At 47.7% G+C, this 15423-nt stretch overlaps 1 protein-coding gene across 1 annotated transcript in view; it reads right to left on the reverse strand.

Annotated features, from left to right (window-relative positions):
* The window catches only part of PLXNA3 (plexin A3), a 112020-nt gene that overhangs the window by 72334 nt on the left and 24263 nt on the right, over positions 1 to 15423 (reverse strand). Inside the window, exon 2 of the mRNA XM_073541230.1 lies at positions 1511 to 2751. Coding sequence (XP_073397331.1) covers positions 1511 to 2656 — 1146 coding nt within the window. The 5' untranslated portion in view covers positions 2657 to 2751. The remainder of the gene's footprint in view (positions 1 to 1510; positions 2752 to 15423) is intronic.

Raw genomic sequence — 15423 nt, forward strand, 5'->3', positions numbered from 1 at the left:
TCCTCATGGACACATCTAGGAATGTCACATTTGCGGCCACTTGTATGAAAATAACAGGGTTTCGCAGCTATACGGTCTTTGAAGTATTTTTTTAAAGAAACCTTGTCCAATTATAAGGCCCAGCGTCTGCAAGAAAGCCGACAGACTCAGGAAGGGATGAAGCATGTGAGCGCAGATTAAAGCCCAATCAGAAAGGAAAATTGGGTTGAACAGATCCAGGAATCCGTCTGAAGCTGAACAACTCATGGAAATCGCTGCGGCTTAATTACATTTACATAATGTGCGCTCTCTATAAGGCCTCTCGCTCCTGGGACTCTGGCACTATAGGGAAAATATTTTGGGCAGATGCTCCTCTGTCACTCAAAGGTGCACTGAAGAGACCAGGAGCAGAGGTCTCCAACCTGCGGCTCCATAACTACAACTCCCACCGTCTCCATCATTCCATAAGCAGGCACATCAGACTCGGCCATGTATGCATGTGTCCAAAATGGACAAAGGCGAGTTTCAAAACAGGGGTGTGGACTGCAATTTATGGACTGGCTGTGGGTCTCTGGACCAAATATCGCAAATATGAGGCTGTTGTGTTTGGATTCGGAGACCCCTGGCCAGTCTGAAAATCAAGGTCCGAACACAAACCATGGCACTCAGTTTATCTCTCCTAGAAACTAAAGGATGGGACATGTTGAATTTCAGCATGCCCGATCCTTTCTCCTCCCATACCCATCAGAGGAGAGGAGAGGTGGGGCCCATAGAAATAGACAGTTTCCCAACACCATTAAAGGAGTCTATCCTCCAGTCACAGGAAGGGTGAATAAGACTAATCTTAAGTTTGAGGAGCCCTACAGGAAAGGACTCCTGATCAGACTCAAAACTTGGCACATCCTAAAACACGGTGCTAACCCCTATCCAAACCAGAATTCTCAGATTTGGCCGAGTTGTCCTCCAGCTTAGTAGAGAAGTAAAGGGTCGAGCTTTCCTAGACATAAGTCTTATGGAACGTCAATGGGAGCACAACTTGCCGAGCTGAGATGCGAGGCACACCGCGAGCATCCTAATAACCAACAGATCTCAATGTGTGTCTCACAGTCCAATATGTGCGCACAAACTGTCTCGCTGGCACTGAGCGGGTTATGGAGGAAACGCTGGCTGCCATCCTATTAATCATGTTTAAGTGGATGCAGCACTATTTGCCTTTCTCAGTTCCGAGCATAGCATCCGTGACAAGCCAAAATCATACAAAGGAATTTAATTAGCTCGCAGAGTACCTAACGGAGCAAGTTCCGCCATGAGAAAAAAAAAAAAAAAAAAATCAATTTTTAATAATGTTATACATTCGGCAACAAATCTTCACATGTGCCTTTAACACTCCTGAGTGCCTTGCTTCATCGTAAGGCACAGCTGAGAGATGGGCATGGGGCCCAACCCTTCCCAGTAAGAACGATCAGCTGAGATTTACAGGGACGCGAAACATGAGGATACAACGACCTGCGGCGTTCTTTGGACCTCTTACCGTATTAATGCAGTGCAGCTCCTTATTAAGTAACCACGGCAGGGACAGCTTTCCTTCTCCGCGGTAGCAAGACTGGATCCGCTCTTTAATGCTTTTGTTGATTTGGCTGAGGGTGAACAGGCAAAGGACAGACTCGCGGGGAGGACTGGATCTATTTTTTTGACCTTGAGAAAAGACTGTGTACAGAACATCTTCATCTTCTGGTATCCCTAGTTCTTGGGCCAATTTTTGGCCAGGCCGGCTAAGATACGCACTCTGGATGAGTCTATACTCCACCCCGTCTTTGGTGCATCCGATAGGAAACTCTACGTACGAGTAAAACTCTGGATCTCCGGAGCACATGCGAACAATCTTAGATGTAAAGAACTTTTCTCCGGTGGCATCCAGTAAAGTCTGCTGCGTATCCAGTTGTAGGGTCAAGAAGTAGACAAACCCACCGCTTACAAAGCCGTACACATAGTAGATGTCGAAGGAAGGGTGCAAGGAAAGCGTGTCAGAAGGGACCTTGATCTGAGAAGAGACAAACTCATCCTGGTAGACCAACCGAAACATCTCCTCGCTCTCCTCATTCTTCAGAAGTTTGCGGCTGGAAAGGGTAGGGAAATACTCTGATTTACCGTCAATGGATGTGCCAATAAAAAGTTTACTCTGCTCGGTATCTTGTTCTACAATGACCCCGGTCATGGAGTCAGGCTCTCTCGCTCCTGACAAATAATGTTCCTTGCGGTGGTGGGGCTCCCCCAACTTAAAAAGATTGTCCAACCTTAAGAACTGGCATATTCCTTGCCATACACTCCCGCAGGCCACCACCCGATTACCCGTGTAGTCAATCAGCAAAAGTCTATTGACGTTGTCGGAGGGGGACAGTTTGTAAGAGCAGTGACGCACAGACGGCGGGGGATAGCAGCGGGAGTTATCGTCAATGGGACCAGTCAAGTGGGAGCGCAGCTCGGTCAGATTCTCCGACAGTTTGTAAATTCTGTTGATGGCACCGATGTACACGTTGCCTGTGTGCTTGTGCACTGCCAAGTGCGTAAGGGATGTGTCCGACACGGTAAAGCTTGGGAACGGAGATGATGCCGACCTTCTGACAGAAGAACAGACCATGAGTAGGAAGGTAAGATAAAAGCCACTGATTTGTCCCATGGTGTATCCTTAGAGAGGAGGTCAGCTTCTTGGGCAACAATGCCAATATCCTAAGTGGTTTGTCCAGGTCCACATTCAGCAGATCAGTTCTGGGGCTGAAAAAGAAATACAATTGTGTTAACATAGTCTAAGAACATTGCAGCGACCAATACAAAGGCAATAAAAAGGGAACATCAAGGACAAATTACCCACCCATAAGGCCCTTCTCAAAACTCAAACTTTAGGACCTGGTTATATGCAGCACAGCTCCTCGATCTATTATGGCTGAGAAATTTCACTCAGAATTCCTTATTAAATCCTAAAAACATGAATGGGCAAAGTAGAGACGCTGCAGATGTGCATAATACATGTGGAAGACGCTTCCAAAACGCCTTACACGTGTAGCAGAAGACATCCATTCTGTTGCGGATTTGCCAAGGAGTTTCCGCACAGGTAATACATTTAGATTTTATTTTTGAAGAGCTGAAGATTTTTCTACAGAAAAATCCACATGGGTTTGTTTCTTCCACTATATGTGAACCCCGCCATAGGGGCAATACTGGCACCAACACAAATGATAGAATACACCTGAAGAAAAATCCACAAAAAACCTTCAAGGTAGGGGAGGAGGAGAAGGAGAAGAGCATTCTGAAGGCTCCAAGAGGACCAAACAGGCCCTTGTTGTGTCTCCCCTGCGGTATTTATATACCCCTCAAATACGACACCAACACAATGAGCCATAGAATATTATTAGTTCAACTGTCGTCTGCACCGATCGACTGCACAGTGTAAAAACATTCAGACATCGCGTCCCATATGCTGCACATGTCAAGAGCGGAGGATTTCAAACAAAATGCATGCATTTCCAGATCTATGGGGTTTTTCTCTAAACTTTACCCAATGTTTATGAAACTTCAATATATATTCAAGTAGATTAAGTACTATCAATAGTTGGTAAAGGCGGGCGAAACTTCCACACTTCCTCAGGGGCTCTTAAATTCTGGACCTAATGCTTCTCTTTGATATAGGATTAAAAAAAAAAAAAAGGAAATTCATTTTCTACCCTTATTGGCCTTTAAAGGCATACACACAAAAATATCTGCTAGATGCAGTTTCATCTCATGCACCCACACCTCTGACCTTCCGGCTCTACGATTTTTTTTTTTACTGTTTGACACAAGGCCCACAAAGGCAGCATGGTGGCTCAGTTGTTAGCACTGCAGTCATGCACAATATCTGCAAGGGGTTTGTATGTTCTCCCCGTGTTTGCAGGGATGTTTCCTCCCACATTCCAAAGACATACTGATAGGGAATCTAGATTGTGAGCCCCAATGGGGACAGTGATGATACAAAGAGCTTCAGAATATGATGTTGCTAAATGAGCAAAGCATAATAAATAAAGTCCTGATTCTCATTGCACACAAACATATAGCAGTAATAAGACTCAGCATTGGTCACTGCCTACCTGCAGGACTCACTCAAGAATCGGCCTAACAGTCCAAGCGGATAATGATGAATTTGGTTTTGGCCTCTGAGGGGTTAATCCTTACAAATGTCGTCATCCCAACACCGCAGTGTATGCTCCTCTCTAAGCTGCTGGTTAATATAAGCAGTTTAACTAGCCCTGAAATCTGGAAAGTGAGATTTACTCCGGGTTACCCTCCTGCTGGGTCCCCAGTCCACCTGACTGAGGGAGACTCCCCATGCCAGGAGGAGCCATCTTTGCTTTAAAGACAACTTGACACTTCAACCCGCTGGTGCTGACTCCTGACCCCAAACTGGTGTCGCTTTCACCGGTACAGCTGGAGTGAATTACCGGGAAGGAAATACTAAAAGCCGACGGGGTAAAGAAAGCATCTATACAGATACGGACAAATTATACAGAATCCTGTTTATACTGCCGAGTCTTCTATTGGAGCAAAGATCCAAAGATCATTCCCAGGAAGGCTAGGTCATTAAGAGCGTCTCCCTCTCTGGACGACCCATCCTGTCCTGCATTACACAGACAACCCATTGAATTGAATGCTGTGTAATGCTTCATTCATCCAGTGGTGGCGCTGCACAAAAGACATTTACGGCCGAGTTTTCTCAACTTTGAGATCAGTTTATTGTCAAAGGACCATTCTTCCCAGTAAAGATCAATTCTAAGAATTTCTCATCAGAAACTTGACTATTGTTTAAATCAGGTTTTATGCTGAAAATATTTAAGAAAATGGACATTACTCCATATCATTACTTTCAAAGAATTATAATACGTGCAATTATCACACAGGCCACTAGGGCTAATATTAGGCTCCTACTTCCTATTCTTCACATAGAGATTAGCAGAAATAAGTGGACTTAGATCTGTTTGTATAAACTGGGCATGCTCTAATCTGAGCACAGATCACTGTGAAGGGAGGAGGTGGTGAGCTGTGACAACACCTATTGTGAATGGTGGATCCTGTGTTATCAGCTGTATATAAGGGAGTTATCAGGCACTGTACAGGAGGACGTGAGCTGACATCACTTATTGTGAATGGTGGATCCTGTGTTATCAGCTGTATATAAGGGAGTTATCAGGCACTGTACAGGAGGAGGTGAGCTGTGACATCACCTCTTGTGAATGGTGGATCCTGTGTTATCAGCTGTATATAAGGGAGTTATCAGGCACTGTGCAAGAGGAGGTGAGCTGTGACATCACCTATTGTGTATGGTGTATCCTGTGTAATCTACTGTATATAGAAGTGGTATGTCATTGTACAGGAGGAGGAGGAAGTGAGCTGTGATATCACCTATTGTGAATCATGTATGCTGCATCATCTACTGTATAGAGTTGTTACTTTTCATTGTAATCCTGTCTGTGATGACAATGAGAGTGTTGTAAAGTAGTCTGTACAGAACTGGAATTATGAGTCTAGTGTAAGGCCTAGTGGCCAGTGTGAAAATTGCAGACAGAGATATGGAAAAATAGGTATTAGACCTACCGGTAATGATGTTTCCAGGAGTCCATCCTGACAGCACCATGGAGGACGTCCTCCTCCTCCTTACAGGGACAGGAAAGCACACGAGAGGTTAAAAGGCCATGTCCCACCCCCTTTCCCTCAGTGATTTGACAAGTACCACAAGGTGGATGATACTAGAAACGGTTTAATGAAACGATCATATTACAGCATATGACATGACATAATACATTGCAGTATAACACAACCGGGAGGGAACTATCCGTGCTGTCAGGATGGACTCCTGGAAACCTCATTACCGGTAGGTCTAATACCTATTTTCCAGGACGTCCACCTGACAGCACCATGGAGAGTACCAAAGCACCTCCTCAGGGTGGGATTACCGCCTGGAGAACTTTTCTCCCAAATGCGGTTTGTTGACCAGCTAACACATCTAGTTTGTAGTGTTTGCAGAATGTATTAAGACTAGCCCAGGTTGCCGCTCGACAGATCTGATCAACTGACGCCCCCGCCCGCTCGGCCCATGAGGCCGATACCGCCCTCGTAGAGTGGGCTTTTAAGGAATCTGGCGGGCTGGCGCCTTCAGCCTGGTAGGCATCCGAGATTACTGAGGTAATCCAACGCGCGATGGACGCCTTAGAGGCCTTCTTCCCTTTATTCCTACCTCCAAAGAGGATGAACAGGTTCGGGTCGACACGCCAACTATTGGTGGCCTCTAGGTATTCTATAACTGCGCGCCTCACGTCTAGCGAGTGGAGCCGCCGCTCCTTCTCATTTCGGGGATTATCGCAGAAAGAGGGTAACACTACCTCCTGGTTCAGATTTCTTGTAGAGGCTACCTTCGGGGTAAATGCCGGGTCTAACCTTAGAATTATACGGTCCTCTCTTATCTGGAGGTATGGGTCCTTAGTGGATAGGGCCTGGATCTCCCCTATTCTTTTGGCCGTGGTAATGGCTACTAGGAAGGCCGTTTTACGAGTGAGAGCAGGGATGGCTATCTTCTCACTAAGGGCGAAAGTGTCCGAGCAGAGGAACCGAAGTACCAGGCCCAGGTCCCATGGCGGGTTGAGCTGCCTAATCGTGGGGCGCAGGCGCTGTGTGGCTTTTATAAACCTTATCACCCAGGGATGTGCAGCTAACTGGTAATCGAAGAAGGCGCTCAAGGCTGAAACCTGGACTTTTAGAGTGCTGGGCTTGAGGCCTTTATTAAAACCTGCCTGCAGGAACCAGGGCTGTGGAGTCGGAGTCGGAGTCGTGGAGTCGGAGTCGGTGCTCATTTTGGTGGAGTCGGAGTCGGTATAAAATGGACCGACTCCGACTCCTAAAATATATAATAAATTGGGTACAGTAATTCAATGCAGAATGTGCTGAATATTTTTTCATAGGAATTTGGGAAAGTTATGAAATGTCCTATAAATGGCTGTTCTATTCCTGATCTAAGGCTACATTCACACACAGCGTTTTTCCTGTGTTTTTTGAGGATACTTTTTTCAGCTGCAAAAGCTGATCATCTTTTTAAAAAACCACATCACCTGAAAGGTTTTTGAGCTCATAGATAATGTTTTCAATAGCAAATGCAGATTAGAAATCTGCTCTATCTATCCATTTATCCATATCTGTCTATCCATATCGTATCTGTACCAAAAAGAATGAAAACCGGGTAGTACACCAATATATATTCTGTTCTATCTAAATATCTTGATTATGGGATCATAAAAATGATTAAATGTCTGAGGTTCACATTGTACTACAATAAATTTTTCACTTAAATATAAGCAATATGTGTCGGAGTCGGAGTCGTGGAGTCGGTGTAAGGGAAATTGAGGAGTCGGAGTCGGAGTCGCAGGTTTGGCTTACCGACTCCACAGCCCTGGCAGGAACCCTAGTATGTTAGGGAGATCAGGGGTGCCTGCCACGAGCTCGGACCTGCCACCCTCCAGACAGAATCTTTTCCATATCTTCCGATAAATTGCCGACGTCACCGGCTTCCTGCTGGCCTGTAGGGTGGATATGACCTGCTCCGACAATCCTTTTGCCTTCAGGATGTCCCTCTCAGGATCCAAGCCGATAGATGGAGTCTTGCTGGGTCCGGGTGGTGGATCGGGCCCTGGTGGATGATGTTCTCCCACAGGGGCAGTTCGACTGGATCTTCTACTGCCATGGCTCCTAGAAGGGGAAACCAGCTTCTCCTCGGCCAGTATGGCACTATCAATATCACTCTTGCGTGGTCCTCGCGTATCTTCCTGAGCACTGCCGGTATGAGGGCCAGTGGTGGGAACGCATAAGAGAGGGATTCTCCCCAAGTCTGACTCAGGGCGTCTACGCCTTCTGGGTGGTCCATCGGATTTAGGGAGTAGAATCTGGGAACCTTCGAGTTCTTCCGGCTTGCGAAGAGATCTATACTGGGGGTCCCCCAGCGCTGACAAAGCTGGTCGAAGATTTCTACGTTCAATTCCCACTCTGTCGGGTGGATCTGTTGTCTGCTCAGGTAGTCTGCCACTTCGTTTTGGGAACCCTCTAGATGTACCGCGGTCACGGATCGGACTGTTCGTTCTGCCCACGTGAATATCTTTTCCGCCAGTGCCTGTAGTGGTTGATGTCTGGTTCCTCCCTGGTGTTTCAGGAATGCCACTGTCGTTGTATTGTCGGATAATATGCGGACATGACGACTCTTTAGTACCGACCGGTTTCTCCGCAACGCTTCCCAGACCGCGAAGAGTTCCTTGAAATTGGAGGATCTGGCCTTGATGCTTGCTGGCCACTTCCCCTGGAAGATCTTCCCTTCTATGTGGGCTCCCCATCCCCACGCACTTGCGTCTGTGGTGACTACCACGTATGGAGAGGATGTCCAATGCACGCCCACCTGAAGGTTCCTGGACTGTGACCACCAGCGAAGGGACTCCTTTACTCGTCCTGAGAGCCTTAGGGGTTTGTCTAGCGACGCCTGACTCCTGTCCCACCTCGCGAGGATTTCTCTTTGTAACAATCGCGAGTGGAATTGGGCCCATCGGACGCACTGGATGCAGGCCGTCATGAGGCCCAGGACCTCCATTGCTTCCCTTATGGAGCATTGACGCTTCAACAGGCCTCTGGTTCTGGCCTGAATGGACTTCTGCTTCTGCTCGGGTAGCCAGGATATTCTGTCGGCTGAGTCTAGGAGGACTCCCAGGAATACCTTTCTGGTGTCTGGTGTGAGGTCCGACTTCTCCCAGTTGATCACCCAGCCCAGGAACTCCATTACGGTAGTTGTTCGGATCCTGTCTCGGATAAGCGCTTCTTTGGATCTTGCCACCAGTAAGAAGTCGTCCAGGTACGGAACAATCACAATACCCTGATCTCTCAGGTAGGCCACCACCTCTACCACCAGTTTCGTAAAGATCCTGGGAGCTGAGGCCAACCCGAATGGAAGACCCTGGAACTGGAAATGGCAGGTCCGGGCTGGTGAGCTGATCGCGAACCTTAGTAGGCTTTGGGATGAGGGATGGATAGGAACCTGATAGTATGCCTTTTTTAGGTCTAGGGTGCACATAACTGCTTCCCTGTCTATTAGGGGAATTGCGGATCGGATTGATTCCATCCGGAACCTCCTGTATCTGACCCAAGTATTTAGTGGCTTCAGGTTTATGATGGTGCGGGCCTCGCCGGATTTCTTTGTGATTGCAAACAGGGAAGAGTAGTGGCCTCTCCCTCTTTCTGACGGTGAAACTGGTATTATGACCCCTGAGTCTAACATGTCCTGAAGATCCGACCACATTGCGGAGTCCTCCCGGACGACGGTGGGGGCAATATATCTGTCGGGGGGAGGAGAATAGAGCTCTATCCTGTAGCCTTCCCTGATGGTTCTGAGGACCCACTGATTGTTGGTGACTCGGGACCAGTTTGCTGCAAAGTGGCGAAGTCTCCCCCCAATGCCTATGGCGTCTGTCTCCTCGATCTAGAAGTTGATGCAAATGGGGGACCTCTGTTCCTCCCACTTTGGCTGAAGGAGCCTTTGTAGGAGCTTCTATTAGACCTCGCCCGACCCCTAAACTCCGTCTGTCCTCTGAAGATGGAGCCTCTCCGAAAGGACTGGGGCCGCCTGGGTTTTCCTTCCGGAAATCCCTTATTCTTATCGGACACCAGCTCAAGGATATTATCAAGGGCTGGACCAAACACCCTCAGGCCCGAGAAAGGGATGGCACATAGCTTTGCTTTAGAAGGGTTATCCCCCGACCAGGATCTAAGCCAGACTGCTCTCCGGGCCGCATTAGAGAGGGAGCTGTTTCTGGCCGCAAACCTTACTGATTCCGCCGACGTATCCGACAGGAAAGCCGTGGCTGATTTCAAGAGAGGAAGAGATGCTAGTATCTCTGACCTCGGGGTCTTGTTGGTTAGGTGTTCCTCCAACTGCCCCAACCACAAGAACATAGACCTGGCCACCGAGGTGGCTGCTATGTTGGCTCTAATCAGGGCCGCCGACGTCTCCCATGCTCTTTTTAACAAGATGTCCGCCTTTCTATCCATCGGGTCTCGAAGACCTGATGAGTCCTCGGATGGGATAGCCGTCTTTTTAGTAACTTTGGCGACTGAGACGTCGATTTTAGGGACTTCTTCCCACGCCCGAGTTTCCTCGGGATCGAAGGGCAGTCTATTTTTAAAGTCTCGGGAGAGTGTCAACCGACGCTCTGCTTCCTTCCACTCCTCCTGGATCATTGCTTTGATGTGTTCGCTTACAGGGAACACCACCTGTTTGCGGGACACCAGTCCTCCAAACATTAAGTCCTGTCTGGACTGTGGCTTAGGGACTTCTTCCATCTGCATGGTATTTCTGACCGCGTGTACCAGCTCGTCCGTATCCTCCAGTCTGAATAGGTACTTCCTGCTCTGATCCTGTCTATCACCCAGGATCTCGCCTTCTTCCTCCTGGTCTGAGTCCCGGAAATCGGATTCCTCGCTAGGGCTCGCTTCTGATACTGGGTCTGGTTCCCACCTTGGACGCTTGCGACTTGGCCCAGGGCTGGGGGACTGACGCCGGGCTGTAGAGGCCTGAATCTCTTCCCTTATCAGCGACCTCATTTCGGAAAGGAGAGATGGCTGTTCCTCGCCTATGACCCTGGAGGTACAGGGACCGCATAGGGTCTTGCTATAGGTGTCTGGCAGCTTTGCTCTGCACACCGGACATCTGACCGATTTGGAGGTGGCTTTTGCCGGGTCCTTCCCCGAGGGGGACTCTGCCGGGATTCCCTTTTCCTAATAACATAAGGGGCACCTATTCAGATCTGGGCTGTGGGGATGGGTGGGGAGGGTGGTCTGCGCTATGCGCACTTACCCCTCCACCAGCTGCAGCGTTGCCTTCCATCCTGTTTCAGGCGACCAATGCAGTAACACAGCCTAGAACGATCTGTGGCGACTCTGGAGAGCGCTGTGGTCCAGGAGCGCGCGCGCCCTGGATTTGAAACCGGCGTCTGACGTCACCGGATGTGACGCTGGTAAGCCGCGCCTCCATTTCCTGTCGGGCTTCTGCGCGCGACCGCGCTCGGTTCCCCGGTGCCGCCGCCTGCAGGGAGCCGCCTCCCCGCCTGCTATGGCGTTCCGCTGGAGGCCTCCCAGTGCTGACCTCGCCAGCCGTTGGCGCCGTCCTGCGGGTACTCGGCCCGCCTGGCAGCCCCGATTGCGCCCTCTTCTGTCGGTGCCCGCTCGGCCAGCCGCCTGCGGGGAGCCGACCCGTCCTGGAGCCGAGAGCCCCCCACCGGGAGGAACGGCTCCCTCCAGGAGCGTCGTCCTGCTCCTGGCCTTTGGAGCCAAGGGACTCCCCATCGGGGAGTTTCGGCCCCGGGACCTCTTGACAGGGGAAGGATTGGACTGGCCGCACGATCCCCTGAGCCCCTCCGGTAAGCTCTCGTGTGTCCCTCCGTGCAGGGACAGGAAAAACAATGAGGGAAAGGGGGTGGGACATGGCCTTTTAACCTCTCGTGTGCTTTCCTGTCCCTGTAAGGAGGAGGAGGACGTCCTCCATGGTGCTGTCAGGTGGACGTCCTGGAAATTGGAAACTTTTAAAACCATTGTTAATATAAAAACGTAATTTAAACAATAAGTAATTTTCTGAAGACTCGTTTCCTTTAATGAGGACAAGTCCCCAAGTCTTAAAGGGAACCTGTCAGCAGGACACAGTAACCTACACAGTGTCAGGTCAGCGCGGTTGTACTGATTACAATGACACCTAGTGATGAAATCCGTCTTGTGGTTGTTGCATTCTGTAATCTTTATTTTCAGTTTTGTGATGATATGCTCGTGTCCCAGGGAGGCCTGTGGGGGGGTCTTCTTGTGGTGTTCTGATTAGGTATTCATGTGTATGGCTTCTGACAGGTCACTGATCCCTCACTGACTTGCCCCCTAGTTTACATAATAAATATTACATACATATACAAGTCTGGCAAAAATAAAGAGACCACGGCACAGTTGTATATAAATCAGCTTCTCGACGTGTCTGACAGCCATTCCATTCCAGTGTCAGTTGAATTCCAACCAGAGCACACCTCATTCTACTTAATGTGCTTCTGGTTAGGTGATCACCTGAACCAAATCTTATTTAACGAAGGAAAGTATAAGAAACCCTGCTGTGGTGTTCACAATCCTCTTGCAATAGGACAAGCTGGATGGCAAAACAAGTCCTAGTAATATCCAAAAATTAATAGGAATGAAAAAATAACTTAACTATGCCAAAGAAGTTGAATAGAAATGTCTTGAGGGAAAAAAGGGCTCAATTCTGGCTTTACTAGTAGAGTGATACAGTGAGCGTCATGTTGCCTCCATCCTTAAAATTTTTAAGACGGCAGTCCATTACAACAAGGTCAAGCAGCAGACATTGGGGACAACAAAGCTACAGACAGGAAGAAGGCGAAAACAGCTGTCATCTTATTCGAATGTCACTCAGCAACCGCAGGATGAAATCAAGTGACCTACAAAAGGAATGGCAAATGGCAGCTGGGGTGAAATGCATGGCAAGAACAGTTCGCAACAGGCTCCTAGAGGCAGGGCTCAAGTCATGTAAAGCTAGAAAAAATGCTTCATCAATGAGAAGCAAAGGAGAGCCAGGCAGAAGTTTGCTAAAGACCATAAGGATTGAACCATAGAGGACTGGAGTAAGGTAATCTTCTCTGATTCTAATTTTCAGCTTTGTCCAACACCTGGTCGTCTAATGGTTAGACGGAGACCTGGAGAGGCGTACAAGCCGTCTCGCACCCTGTGAAATTTGGTGGAGGATCGGTGATGATCTGGGGATGCTTCAGCAAGGCTGGAATTGGGCAGATTAATCTTTGTGAAGGACGTATGAATCAAGCCGCATACAAAGTTATCTTGGAAAAACAGTTGATTCCTTCTACTCAGGCAATGTTCCCCAACTCTGAGAACTGTTTTTTTCCAGCAGGACAATGCGCCATGACACACAGCAAGGTCAATCAATGTGTGGATGAAGGTCCACCACATCAAATCCTTGTCATGGCCAGCCCAATCTCCAGACCTGATCCCCACTGAAAACCTCTGGAATGTAATCAAGAGGAAGATGGATAGTCACAAGCCATCAAACAAAGAACTGCTCACATTTTTGAGCCAGAAGCAGTGTAAAAGACTGGTGGAAAGCATGCCAAGACGTATGAAAGCTGTGATTAAGGCTATGTGCACACGTATGCAGAAAATTTCTGCATGAAAACTGGACTCCTTCCCAGAAAACGCCGCTTTTTCTGCGAGTTTTCTGCGCAAAAAACGCACGTTTTTAATGCGTTTTTTTCAGGAGCGGTCCCAGCCTCATAGAAAATAGCTAGAAATGCGGAATTTTCCGAAATTAATGAGTATGCTGCGTTTTTTCCGCGATGTGACGGAAAAAAGCGCATCAATATGCACAAAAAGTGCAGAATTCATTAAAATGAATGGGATACTTCTTTTAAGCGTTTTATCTGGTAAAACCGCGAAAAAAAAACGCATACGTGTGCACATACCCTTACAATCATGGTTATTCCACAAAATATTGATTTCTGAACTCTTCCTGAGTTAAAACATTGGTATTGTTGTTTCTAAATGATTATGAACTTGTTTTCTTTGCATTATTTGAGGTTTGCAAGCACTGCATTTTTTTGTTCTTTTGACCATGTCTCATTTTCTGAATAAAAATGTAGTGCTTGCAAATTCGAAGACAACGTGTCACTAGTTTATAGAATAAAATAGCTATTTATATTTTGCTTGAAAATATACCTATAAAGAGAAAAATCAGACAAACTGAAAGTTTTGCAGTGCAGTGGTCTCAATTTTTGCCAGAGCTGTATATGTATAATATATAAATAATAAAAATTCCCCTCTGCTGGCAGGCGCTGAAGCCTGATTGCATCTATAATGTGTGTTCAATTATTGTTTTTGATGGTATACATAAATATATATATATATATATATAAAACTGAATGTATGTATGTATGTATGTATGTATGTATGTATGTGTGTATCACCAACCAATCACGAAGCATCTTTAATTTCACCAGAGCTGGTTAAAAGAAGCTGAGCTGTGATTGGTTGCTATGAGCAAGTTTTCCCACTTCACAACACCTCAGCAGACACTGAATGGGTGGGAGAAATCTGGCATCCCTGGGAACATAAGCTCCCAGCTATTGTCTGCCCCACAGAAAGGAGCACAGAGCACTTTGGTTTTGACCCCAGGCCTCTCTTAAAGGGATCCCCGGTATGGAAGTTAAAACCATTCCACTCAGCTCTGTGGTTCTGACCCCAGGGTCTCTTAAAGGGATCATTGGTATGGAAGTTAGGGCAAATCCACTCTGCGGTACTGACCCCAGGCCTTTCTTAACACCTTAATGTTCAATGACGGACACAGTCCGTCATCAGACATCTCCCCTGCTTTGATGAGGGCTCCGGCGCTGAGCCCGCATCAAAGCCGGGACATGTCAGCTGTTATGAACAGCTGACATGTGCCCGCAATAGGTGCGAGCAGAATCGCCGTCCGCCCGCGCCTATTAACTAGTTAAATCCCGCTGTCAAGGCTGACAGCGGGCATTTAAATAGCACTTCCGGCCGCCGGGCCGGAAGTGAGCTCATCGCCGACCCCCATCACGTGCTCGGGGGTCGGCGTAATGTTGCCTGGACAACCAGAGGTCACAGAGACCTCTATGGTTGTTCCAGGCTGATGGCTACACATGAGTAAATCTGCTACATATTTGCGATTTGCTCATCGCCCATATGTCAATGGGTAGACAGTCGCACTCAAAATTGGATGTCACTTGCATCAGAGTCATTAAAGGAGTTATTATGATTTTTATTTTTTCAATAAATCAAAAAAAGTGAAAAAACACCGCAAAGATCAGATTCCAAACATGAGTATTGCACGGTTTACACGGTTACGTTTCGACCTACACCGCAGACCCCTGCCGCTCTTGCCACAGCCCCTTGCTTTGGGACTTTGAAAATTGTCTTCTTTCCTTATGCCTTGACACTCCTATTGAGTAAGGTTTGAGAAAGACCTAGGTGTATTATTGAAAAAATAACTAAAAATCATAATAACTCCTTTAATGACTCTGATGCAAGTGACATCCAATTTTGAGAGCGACTGTCTACCCATTGACCTATACCTGTGGTATATCCACGTTCAGTCAGCACCTCCTCTTACAGCACGAGTGCACATCTTTATTTTTCTCGTTCGCCTTATTGGGGGACACAGAGACCGTGGGTGTATGCTGCTGCCACTAGGAGGCTGACACTATGCACAAAAAAAGGTTAGCTCCTCCTCCGCAGTGTACACCCCACCGACCGGCAGGGAATTCCTCAGTTTAGCTTAGTGTCAGTAGGAGGTGGGCACGGGTCTTTCATAGA

This window comes from Dendrobates tinctorius, unplaced genomic scaffold (assembly GCF_039654945.1).
Source record: "Dendrobates tinctorius isolate UK_male_01 unplaced genomic scaffold, ASM3965494v1 ptg000120l, whole genome shotgun sequence".
In the NCBI taxonomy this organism is placed as follows: Eukaryota; Metazoa; Chordata; class Amphibia; order Anura; family Dendrobatidae; genus Dendrobates; species Dendrobates tinctorius.